The sequence below is a fragment of the Erinaceus europaeus genome, chromosome 11 (genome assembly GCF_950295315.1).
Source record: "Erinaceus europaeus chromosome 11, mEriEur2.1, whole genome shotgun sequence".
In the NCBI taxonomy this organism is placed as follows: domain Eukaryota; kingdom Metazoa; phylum Chordata; class Mammalia; order Eulipotyphla; family Erinaceidae; genus Erinaceus; species Erinaceus europaeus.
Window position 1 is genome coordinate 70,824,764 of NC_080172.1, and position 11,844 is coordinate 70,836,607.

Consider the following 11,844-nt stretch of genomic DNA (forward strand, 5'->3'; position numbering starts at 1 on the left):
AGAAAATCTAAAAAAAAAAAAATCAGAGTATTCACAGCTACAAGAGCAGGAGAGCAAAAACTAAACATAAAGGTTGCAGTGGAAAAACAGTCCTTTCCATTTCTCTTTCAGTTCACTTCACACAGATTGTATGAACTTCTAATAGTGTGGGGTTTGCCATCCAGACAAGGATGTCTGTGGAAAAGTCAACTCCCCCAAAAGGGCAGGATCAGGTATGTCTGCAAAGGCTTAAATTAGCCAGAAATCACTTAACCTCTACCATCTCAGATTTTCTCATTCTAGTCAGTCTACTGTTACTACAAGAAATAGGGATGTCAAAGCATGTGTCCTAAAGGATGTGGGTGGAGTTGAATATTCAACAAGCATTTACTGAGTTCTGATGAAGAGTTCGAATAGCACTGATGCTGGAAACTTCATGGATTAAAAAGTAAAACTATTTCCTGATTTAGAACTCATAACTCTAAGTCCTTATGTCTTGAATAATGGTTATTATGTCTTATTTCACATAAACTAGGTTTATACTGTGAAGGAACTCCAAGAGGAAACCAAATTCAGTGAGAATTTTAAAACACTCCCTTCCCAGACCCCCTCACAAAATTTGCTTGCCTTTATCTTATGAGCTCATTAAGAACTCATGCATTCCTGGGGCTGGGTGGTGGTGCACCCGGTTGAGCTGTTACAAGGTTCAAGCCCCCAGTCCCCACCTGCAGGGGGAAAGCTTTGCAAGTGGTAAAGCAGTTGCAGGTGTCTCTATCTCCCTCTCTGTCTCCCCCTTCCCAATCAATTTCTGTCTGTCTCTATATCCAAAAAATAAATAAGGATAATAAAAAAAATAATAAAATAAAAAATAAAAAATAAATAAAATAAAAAATAAAAAATAAAAAAAAGAACTCACGCATTCCAAAACTGAAGGCATGGGGGTAGTGGCACACCTGATTAAGTGCTCACATTACCAAAAATGAAGGCATTTAGTAATGACTATCTATAGATGGAGAAAGCTAAGCTAGATCACCAGAAGGTTCCACCAACATTCTTTAAAAAAGACTAAATGTTACTCAAATTTATACCCTCTTCACCCCTTCACCCCTCCTGACTATTCCTGAGGGTCAATGAAGAATATTTTTTTCTAGTTTCCAAGACTGTGAATCATGAAAATGGATCATATTTTCTTTCTTTTTGCCTCCAAGGTTATCGCTGGGACTTGGTGCCTGCACAACGAATCCACTGCTCCTGGAGGCCATTTTTCCCATTTTGTTGTCCTTGTTGTAGTTATTGTTGTTATAGCTGTTGTTGTTGGATAGGACAGAGAGAAACCAAAAGAGAAAGGAAAGACAGGAGGACAGAAAGATGGATCCCTGCAGGCAGACCTGCTTTACTGCTTGCAAAATGACCCTCCTGCAGGTGAGGAGCTGGGGGCTCAAACTGGAATCCTTATGCCGGCCCTTGCGCTTCACACCATGTGCACTTAACCCGCTGTACTACCACCCAGCCCCCCAGAGCATAACTCCTCCAATACCATCCCATAGACAAGAAAACAATTTTCACGATTTTAAAAAAATTTACTTTTATTTTTTTATTTTTTTTTACAAAGAATACCCGCAACCTGGGGTGAAAATATATCCGGTTAAGTACAAAATATAGTTTTCTGTCATACAAAAAAGATACACCATTAAAAAAAAAAGTGAAACCACATTCAGTCCACATACTTTCAATGCTCTAACACAGGACAGTGAACAAAGTGCTAAGGCTTAGGGTGGCTGACCAACTGCTAGGGGCTGCAGAGAAAGGCACTGGTGACATTCCTGTTTCCTAGCACTGGCCAGAAAGCAAGCCCTGGGGATCTTGTGAAGATGTGCCCTCCAGTTTCTCATGGCAATGGCTGGAGGTTCTGATCACAGTGTTGGGGCATCTTGTTCTGGAATTTCTCCTTAGGGTCTGAAGAACTCAAAGTGGGCAAAAGGGTGATAGCAGCAACACTTTCTATAGGTTTATAGTGTCAGAATCAGAGAATTCTATACACTGGAACAAAGTCTCAAAAGTAGTAGTGGAAGAAAAATTTTGTCGTCGGTGCTCACATATTAGTTTTAGCTTACATTTAGATAGAAAAAAGTTTTTTGCAGAAACTAAAGTGCTAAGAATATCACCTTAGAATCAATTCCAAGGAGTCACATAAAACACAACCACATTCTCCCACACGAGAATATTTGCAGCAGGAGAACACAGTGCAATAGATATATGGCTTTTAAGACATTCAGTTGGGCATGGCTACTACTGCTTTAAGCCAGATTAAAGTACATTCTAAGCAAAGACAACTTGAGATCTTCTTCCCTTTAATTCTTATAGGAAGCTCTCTCCAAAGTCCAAATCAAATCAGCCCTGTAGAGTTTCTTTTTCATTTCTATACTTGTATACAAAAGGTAACACTGACTTTAAGATCTTCTTTTCCCAAAAATCCTGGCCATGATTTTTTCTCCTTTCATTTTCCAAGTCTGATAAATTGGCTGTGTTCCACATGGCACAAAAGTTCGAGATCTGATGTTATCACAATTTGCATACCATCCAAAAAGACCTGAGGGAAGTCTATACCAGGAAGCCATTTCTATTCCTTACTCAGAACTACTGGAAATGCCTTAAAGTTTTCAAGGCGATCTAAGAAAATGGATTGGACTTAGAGTTTTTCTAGAGTGTTTTTGAATCCATCCAGCAAACACTCTTAGATCACAACTCAGCTGACTGAGGACTGAGTGAGTGTACACCCTTAAGGCCGAGGAGTTTGACTGCTGATCACCTCCTACATTGTGGAGTCAGAAGCTGCAGTGGACTCTACCCCATGTAGAGACTGTTGCATCTCTGAAAAAGAGTCCAGTAAGAGAGGCAAAAAGAAACAAGTAGGTTCAGCTGCTTCTTTTCTTCCCCATGTTCACTGCACATTATTGTTGAGGATGCAGGGATCCACCTGGGAAGAAGAGAGAATTTTTAAAAATATTTATTTATTTATTCCCTTTTGTTGCCCTTGTTGTTTTATTGTTGTAGTTATTATTGTCATCATTGTTGGATAGGACAGAGAGAAATGGAGAGGAGGGGAAGACACAGAGGGGAGAGTAAGACAAGACACCTGCAGACCTGCTTCACCACTTGTGAAGTGATCCCCTGCAGGTGGGGAGCTGGGGGCTCAAACCGGGATCCTTACACCGGTCCTTGCACCTTGTGCTATGTGCGTGTACTTAACCTGCTGCGCTACTGCCCAACTCCCTAGAGAGATTTTTTTTTAGACTTGTTAAGAGCTAAGATAACAACCCAGTTTAGCCATCCCTCCAGGTCAACTTCCTATAGAAGCCTTAGAAAAGGTAAAGTAGGGCAGGGGAGATAGCATAATGGTTATGCAAACAAACTCTCATCCCAGAGGCTCTGAAGTCCCAGGTTCAATCCCCAGCACCACCATAAGGCAGAGCTGAACAGTGCTCTGGTTTAAAAAAAAAAAAGTGATGCAACAAAAATGGTAAAATGACAATTCTCACCTCAGTATATGTTGGTGGTGGCATGAATTTGAACTCAGGGGCATACATAAAAATAGGACTGTCTTGAGAGCCATCTGTGTCATCTAGCAAAGGAGTGGTAGGGCTCTCCAACCGGTGATCTTCGGGAATGATATCCATATAGCAAGGAGGAGCTAGAGAGAGAAGTAGGGTGATCAGAAGACGGGCCAAAAAAAGCCTGAACATCACAATTTTACAAAACCAAGCAGACCAGAGGGGAAGAAAATACAAGAATTTTGACTCACCTTCTGGGGTGTCGGGGATGTTTAGGTCTACCCAACTCATCTCAGAGCTGGTTCTGCTAGCCATGCTGGATGTCCTGCTGCTCAGACCAGACCTACTGCCAATTACCAAAGGCAGGTCAAGGATGACTTTCTTAGAGCCAGGAACACTAACATAGATCTAGAAAGGAAGATGACAATCTGTCAGGTTAGTGGTCTACAGAAAACACCACTGTTGTTAAGACAGATGAACGATTTCTCTTCTAGTGCCAGCTGCACCTACTCACCAGTAAGGAGTATTCAACCCGAAGGATGTTGCAGCCCAGGATAGAAGGCCTGATTTTCTGCACCCGAAGGCTCTTGCCACGCCATGATGCACATGTTCCAGAAATAATGTGATTGCCTCTGACTGATGACAGCTTCTGTGTCAGCACCTTAGTCTGACCATTGGCAAGGTAAGTGTGTCGGGCAACAATGGCAGCTTTGGGGACCACGATGCGGGAACAGGTATTCTCAAAGTCAGCATGGATGGAGATCTCATCACCTTTCAAGAAAAAAAATGAAAACCTTTTAATACTCATACAGTCATTTCTTTTCCCCTGCCCCCCAAGATTCAAAGTTCCAGTTTTTATCATTCTTCCAGTTTAAGCACTAGGTTTTTACCTTCACAGAATCCTTTTCTGTCAATGCGGGCGGAGACAGACACCCGCCCATCAGGAATGAACATGCAGGAAACTTTCTTTTCCTTCTTAGCAGACACAGGTGCCTGTAAGGAATGAAGGGAAAAGAATATTTTGAAAATTCCTAAAGATCAATTCTCTGCTTCTCTTTTGTTCCTAATTCTTCTATAGAAGAAGCAACTTTCCCTCCTGCCCTTAAGATTTAGGACTTAATTATCTGAGGTGACTCAATCTAATACCTAAAACATTTGATTTTTTTTTATCCTTAAAACCCAGGGGAATAAAGTTTACAAATGAAACTCACCATTAAATCAGGTGTAGTGACATCCACTAGGTCCATTACTTCAAAATTTTTCTTTGTCTCCTGAGTTGGCTGACTGGGGCGGTCAAGAAAAGCCTTCACCCAGTAGTCCACACACCCATATTTGCTTTTGAAGGAGGTCCCCAGAGGTCTGTGTCAAGAAAAAGGTAACAATTAGTTTAAAAAATGCTTTCCAAGAACAGTTAAGTGATGGAAGGAGAGATTTGTAGGGCAAGGAAAAGCACAAAGACGCATCTGATACCTACCCCTCCGGGAGCTCGAAGCCAAACTTGTACTCGTATTTGTTTCCAGGTCTCATGATCACCATCTCATTCTCACCTGAAAGGAGAAGAAAAGCAAGCAACCTTTAGGTTTCTTGTTACACTTTAAATGTATCTCTGTGATAAAGAATTCTTGGGTAGTATGAAAGAGTATTATTGCACCCCTATTTACATCCCCTATATTCTGAAACAAGATAGTCTGATGCATTTTCTTGAACAAAAAGTTGCAAAACCCAACTGTGGTAAAAAAAGGCTCAACAGGGACAGATAAGCAATTATCACTCTCAAGAAGCAATGGAGCAAAGTATAGTGTTCAAACATACAGAGAAAAATAAAACTCTCTAAATAGCTATGGCAACATTCCTCAGAACCGCCTTTAGAACACAAAGATGAGCTTTGGAAGAAATATAAATCATTCTTTTTGTTGTTGGGGGAGGGTTGTTGAAGCTTAAAAAAAAAAAGGAGGCAACAAAAAATTCTAACCACTTTGAACCACTTTGAATATTAAACACAGGGTCCATTTCTAAACGCGAGAAATTCTAATGATTTACTACAGAATCTATTTATTCTCATTTTAGTTCTCTTCTTGAATCAGCTTCTACTCTCCAGTAGCAAACAACCCGGCCACTCACCTGTCTGCTCGTCTTCCAGGAGAAGCGTGTCTTCATAGCGCAGGTAATCCAAGGTCTGCTTGCACTGCTGGGATCCCTGCAGCCAGAGGACTCTGGCCACTCCACAGGCCAGGATCCTGACAGCTTTGACTCGAGTGACTTCACACACCTCCACGACCACTCGGCCAGCCACCTTTTCCCCACTGCCATACACCTTTTCGGGGTCATTAAAGACCACCTCAAAAGACTTGATCTTCTTGAACATCACCATGACTGGACAGACCTTGGTACAGGCGGTAGGTATCAGGAGAAAAATAAAATACAAAATAAAAACAAAGCCTTAACTCCAAGAAGCCTTGGCAATAAAGGAGAACTATTTCACTCCTCAATTCTCTACTAAACTCTCAAAAAGGCGCTTAAAATAGTAATCTGCTGCTTATGCCAAGAGCTTTCTAGAGAAAAATTTCTTTTTGCGTTCACTCACTGGGTGTGGTAGCCCGGTGCAGCTCAGCAGGTTGCCTGATACTACTGCCTCTGAAGAATCTAGAGAACAGTTGAATCGAAAGCCGGAAACTGCATTTTTATATTCACCCGGGCAGCCAGCGCCACGCGAGTGCAGCCCTGGAAGCTCGTGCTGCCCTCGTGCACAACCCTCCCATTGGCTGCTCAGCCCCTGTTTACGAGGAGCTCCACCAATCAGCGGTGTTTCAGCAGCGCGTGGACACAGTGTGCTCCTGGCTGGGGCAAATGGTTGTGAGCTGCTGCCCAACTGGGAGGCGGGGGTGGAAGGGCTGCGGGGCTGTCACCCTGGTGCGACTGGAGAGGAGGACCTAGCAAACCTTAAAGTTAACCCAGGAATGATAGCCGGAAGACGGGTGTGATTACTCTTCTGGACTGGGAGCGGTGGTTTGAGATAGAAGGGAAATATATTTTGAGGAAGTTTAGTGCCTAACCTTAGTCATTTCGATTAAGTTACAGGCGACCGCGCCTTCCCTGTTCACAGATAACGCGTAGTGAGAAGCCATCCCTCAGAATGCTTTCGAATTCGGGCACAGGAGAGGGAAGTTCCCATCCTGGACTCTCCCCTTTGTCCTTCCCAATCTCCGTAAGAAAACAAAAGAAAAGAAAAGAGGAAAGCAGAAGAAAAACTACTGTTGTCTGCGAAATTAGGGAGGATTTGTCTTACAAAGTAAACCTCTGTTCAGCCTTCCCTGGAAAGCGGGTCTGTTTGGCTGATCGGTCTCCCGTCTCCCTCTGGAACCCCGGAGCCTGGGGCTGTTCCTCACCCCAACACCTGCCTACCCCCCCCCCCCATTTCGTCCTTTCTCTTCTTGGGAACGGAAACAGTAAGGGTGTGCACACTTCCTGTTGTTTATCCCTTCATCTCTTCTGTTTATACCTGCAAAGTAGGAGAACACTTTGTTTATGTTCTCTTAGTTGCACCACTTGTAAGGTGTGCCCTTTGGATTCTGATCATGTTTCTCTCTACTTCTCCCAGGAAAGTAGGAAAAATGCGTCACTGTTCTGATTTCTTTTTCCCCAAGTTGTTTCCTTGTATTTATCCTTTCTCCAGTTTACTAAATCAAAGGTGCATCCTAAACCTGTCGCCCATGCCCCTCACAGTCCTCAAGTTATTAAAAGATGGAAAGCACTCCCGTTTAAACTAAAACGTCAGTGGACAGATGGCTGTGTTCCTGGCTGAAGGGAGAATTTCCCTGTCTTCTGAAAGATCTCTTCTTTAGGCGTTCAGAAATAAAAAAAAGGACAGAGAAAGGGCACTGGGATACTATAAACTTAAATTGAAAGATCTTGACTCCTTATGGAAGTTGGAATTTCCCCTAGCTAGCCTTCAGATGCCTGAGCTGCTGACTCCGAAGAAGTTATTAATAACTGCCACAGGAAAATAGCATGTCGGCAGAGATTCAGCCCTCCTCTTCCTTTTCTTTAATTCCTGTATCCCTCCAGGGTCTGTGTTGGGGTACTGCTCTCATTTCTTGTGCTAAAAAGATAAAGAGAATGTCCCCAAGATAGATAGGGGGAAGTAAGCAAGTATTTGAATATACAGAAATCTTAACTCTCAGGAAAAAAGAAAAAAGGCAACAGACTGCTATAAAGGATCCTTCTTTCTTCTTCATACACCTTAACTGGGTTGACATCCTAGGGCTAACAAGTTACGACTCAACCCCAATATTAAGCAAACTTAAGAATCAGGCATGAGATTGTTTGGAACACACACACACACACACACACACACACACACACACACACACACACACACCACCAACTCCCAGAGACAAAAAGGGGAACATGTTGGTCCATAGGGTGTGTGGGTTTAAGAAGACATTCTGTTCTAGGAAGTTAACCAACCAGCCCTGGGTCGTTTCAGTCAGTTGATTGAATTGTTGGGATTGAATTAAGATAAAACGCTCAGCTAGAGTAATTTTAAGAATCCCAAATTGTAGTTTCTGGGAGCACTTTCAGTTTCATGGATATGTGAAGGGGTATATAAATAAGAAACGGCAAAATGTGAAGTACATGGGTATTATAAACAGTATATGATACATAACTACCTACATTTTGAGGGCTGGGAGGAAAAACGGACAATCTGCATCTGGATGACACTGATTTGGGACAGTTTAGAGAAAAGGGAATGCTAGTATCTATCTACTTAGGCATAGCTATGAAATGCTGGGTTTTAAAAATCTGGATATAGTTATCTCTTGCCCTAAATTCCTCTCTTGGACTCCAGACTCCCATTTTTCAAAACTCAATACAGACCACTTGCTTGTTCTAGGCTCTACTTGGTGTCTCCTGAATGCCAAAAAAACAACGTTGTGCTGGCAGTGGCAGTGATAGCAGCAGTTCACCAGGCTGGGAGCCAAGGTATGTGCTAAAGTGGAACCCTCCAGAATAGAGTTGTTTATGACCTTTTACCTTATAACCTGGTATTCTGATAAAAATCTGCTCCCTGATTCTCCTTTCTTGGGTCAAAAGAATAGTGTAAACGCTTGCCCTGTATGTAAGTACACCCACTTTTTGGGTACAAGGGTGCCAAAAGGATAGGTAGGTCCAAGAGGAACAGCAAAATAGGGCTAAGTCCAGGATTTTTGCAAATAAGATCATCTTTACGTGCTTTTTTCCACTCTTTCAATCTTGGCGCCAACAGGAAACCAAGTGGTGATTGTTGTTTGTTTATTGGAGGTGATTGAGTAAAGGCAAAGTTTTCTGGGAGGGAAGTGTCCTCGGTATTCTGTTGCCAGACAGATACAAGCTGCTGATTATATAGCTCTTTGCTTTAACCTTTGGCCAGACAATTTTTAGTACCATACATACTCTTATTCCCTAATGCAAAACCCCCTTTCTCTGTCCTTGTAATCACTTTCTGTCACCTCCACTCTATAAACACCTTTATCTGTCACCCTTTTTCATTTCCCCCTTCTCCTTCACCCCAGATAATGTTAGCTCAGAGTGAAATAAAGTTAAAGGGGAATGTGGAACTGGAGAGACTGCTTAACTGGGAATATAACTCCAAGTCACAGATAAAGAAGAATATTTTAATAATGTGTGGCCTCGGAGTTCAGGGAGACTTTACAATTGAGCACCTGTGTCACCTTGCTCCAGAAAAGATTTCAGGTTAGATTATGTCACTGAATTTGCACAATAATCCTGTGACTCAGTATGGACCATGTCAGCCTTAGAGAGTTAAGTAATTTGCCTGAGGTCACAGATTTTTGTAGAGAGTAAGACCTTGAGCTCAGGTCTGTCAACCTAAAGTAAGACCTTGAGCTCAGGTCTGTCAACCTAAAGTAAGACCTTGAGCTCAGGTCTGTCAACCTAAAGGTCTGTCAACCTAAATGTAAAAGTTTCTTTTACATTGCCCTCTCTCTTAGTGTTAGAGCACACTGTCGCCTTGCTTGATCTCCACTGCAAAGGATTTCCAGCTAAACTCCTAAAATGTTTGAGTTAAAGAACATTCTGGCAGGCTTTATTGCTTTTCAAAAACCAGATACATGGGGGTCAGGCAATAGCACAGCAGGTTCAGCACACATGGCACGAAGCTCAAAGACCTGCGTAAGGATTAAGTAAGTATAAAGAATCCTGGGCTTGGGAGCGTGTTAAGCGCACGTGGAGCAAAGCTTAAGGACCCAAGCAAGGATCCCAGTTCGAGCTGAGGCTCCCTACCTATAGGGGAGTTGCTTCACAAGCAGTGAAGCAGGTCTGAATGTGTCTATATTTCTCTCCTCCTCTCTGTCTCCCCTCCTCTCTCAATTTCTCTCTGTCCTATCCAACAACAGCAGCGACAAAAAGGGCAACAAAAGAAATGGGAAAAATGGTCTCCAGTGGATTCATAGTGTAGGTGATATCTAGTGGACTCACTCTGTAATAAAAGCCCGGGATTCTTTTTTTTTTTTTTAACCTTCAGGGTTATTAGTGGGTTTGGTGCCTGCACTACAAATCCACTGCTCCTGGAAGCCATTTTTCCTTTCTTTGTCCATCGTTGCTGTTGGTATTGTTGCTATTGCTGTTGTTGTTGGATAGGACAGAGAGAAATGGAGAGAGGAGGGGAAGACAACGATAGACACCTGCAGACCTACTTCACTGCCTGCAAGTGACTCTCCTGCAAGAGACTTTTTCAGAACTATTGTAGATTCATTTAAGACATCTTTGTGTCTTTGTCTCTTTCTTTTTTAATTTTAATTTTATTATTTTGAGAGGAATAGTTGGAGAGAGAGGTAGAGAACCAGACAGCACCCTGATACATGTGCCTTTGAGGACTGAACTTGGGACCTCATGTTTGAGACCCCAGTACTTTATCCACTGTGCCACCTCCCAGACCACTCTGCCATGGTTTTACTTTTTTTTTTTAATTTCTTTATTGGGGGATTAATGTTTTACAGTCGACAGTAAATATGATAGTTTGTACATGCATAACATTTCTCAGTTTTCCATGTAACAATACAACCCCTACTAGGTCCTCTGCCATCATGGTCCAGGACCTGAACCCCACCCCCACCCAAGAGTCTTTTACTTGGTGCAATAAGCCAACTCCAGTCCAAGTTCTGCTTAGTGTTTTTGCTTCTGATCTTGTTTTTCAACTTCTGCCTATGCATGAGATCATCTGCCAGGAGTTTTCTAGTGCTTTATGCTTGCATGATTCCACCAGTGTATTTATATATATATATATATATAATATATTATATATATGGGGGATGAGAGAGAAATGAAAAGAGGGAAGGGGTAGATAGCATAATAGTTATGCAAAGAGTCTCTCATGTCTAGAGTCCCAGGTTCAATCCCCCCGCACCACCATTAAACCAGAGCTGAGTAGTGCTCTGGTAATAAAATAATAATAATAATTAATAATAATAATGAGAAATGAAAGACACCACAGCTCCACTCCAGTACTTGTGAAACTTCCCCTTTGCATGGTGCTCCCATGTGGTGGCAAGAGGCTTGAACCCTGGTCCTTGAGCATAGCAAAGTATATGCTCTACCAGATGATCTGTCTCTCAACCTCCATTAAGATATGCCTTAAAACTGTCTTATTATATTAAGAAAAATTCTACTTCCTTTTCCTTGCTCATGTGTGTATGTGTTTGGTGCTGGGGCCTTGCACATGAATGATTTCACCACTCCTAGGTTGACTTTTTCATGCTTTTCATTTCAGATAAAGAGAAGAAAGAGAGAGAAAGAGTGCTACCATAATGTTAGTTCTTCCTCTAGAGCTGTAGTGCTCCCGTGTAGAGCTAGCACTGAAATTCAGGTTCATGACAAAGTATATACCTACCAAGTGAGTCGTCATCTTCACACTCCTTTTCTTTTTTTCTCTTCCTTTTTTTGTTTTGTCTCCAGGGTCGCTCGGGCTCAGTGCCTGCACTATGAATCCACTGCTCCTGGAGGCCATTTTTTCCCTTTTGTTGCCCTTGTTGTTTATTGTTGTTGTTATTGTTATTGCTGTCATTGTTGCTGGATAGGACAGAGAGAAATGGAGAGAGGAAGGGAAGACAGAGAGGGGGAGAGAAAGATAGACATCTGCAAACCTGCTTCACCACTTGCGAAGTGACCCCCCTGCAGGTGGGGAGCCGGGGACTTGAACCGGGATGCTTACACCAGTCCTTGTGCTTTGTGCCACGTGCACTTAACCCACTCAGCTACCACCTAGCCCCCATACACACTCCTTTTCTTATGTGTTCACCCTATTGTTTTCCTCTTT

The 11,844-nt window shown here is 42.4% G+C and overlaps 1 protein-coding gene across 2 annotated transcripts; it reads right to left on the minus strand.

Annotated features, from left to right (window-relative positions):
* Window positions 1-1,706: 1,706 nt before the first annotated feature.
* On the minus strand, window positions 1,707-6,920 carry TXNIP (thioredoxin interacting protein). 2 transcript variants are annotated; one of them, XM_060202018.1, is made up of 9 exons: window positions 6,817-6,920; window positions 5,652-5,913; window positions 5,005-5,077; window positions 4,742-4,889; window positions 4,421-4,523; window positions 4,045-4,301; window positions 3,782-3,938; window positions 3,519-3,670; window positions 1,707-2,956 (listed from the first exon to the last, which is right to left on the minus strand). In XM_060202018.1, exons 2-9 carry the CDS (start codon window positions 5,899-5,901, stop codon window positions 2,921-2,923), a joined length of 1,176 nt encoding a protein of 391 aa, XP_060058001.1. In that variant the 5' UTR covers window positions 5,902-5,913; window positions 6,817-6,920; the 3' UTR covers window positions 1,707-2,920. The 2 variants fall into 2 exon arrangements, with proteins under 2 accessions (XP_060058001.1, XP_007538755.1); XM_007538693.3 differs by lacking the exon at window positions 6,817-6,920 and adding an exon at window positions 6,115-6,228.
* Window positions 6,921-11,844: the final 4,924 nt, after the last annotated feature.

What these genes read in the sequence shown, in the direction of transcription:
- TXNIP (XM_060202018.1), bottom strand. Translation starts at nt 5,901, where the DNA reads ATGGTGATGTTCAAGAAGATCAAGTCTTTTGAGGTGGTCTTTAATGAC. An exon ending in GGCTTCGAGCTCCCGGAGGG is followed by an intron (nt 4,890 to 5,004) that starts GTAGGTATCAGA and finishes TTCTTGACACAG; the next exon opens with ACCTCTGGGGACCTCCTTCA. An exon ending in TCACTACACCTGATTTAATG is followed by an intron (nt 4,524 to 4,741) that starts GTGAGTTTCATT and finishes CATTCCTTACAG; the next exon opens with GCACCTGTGTCTGCTAAGAA.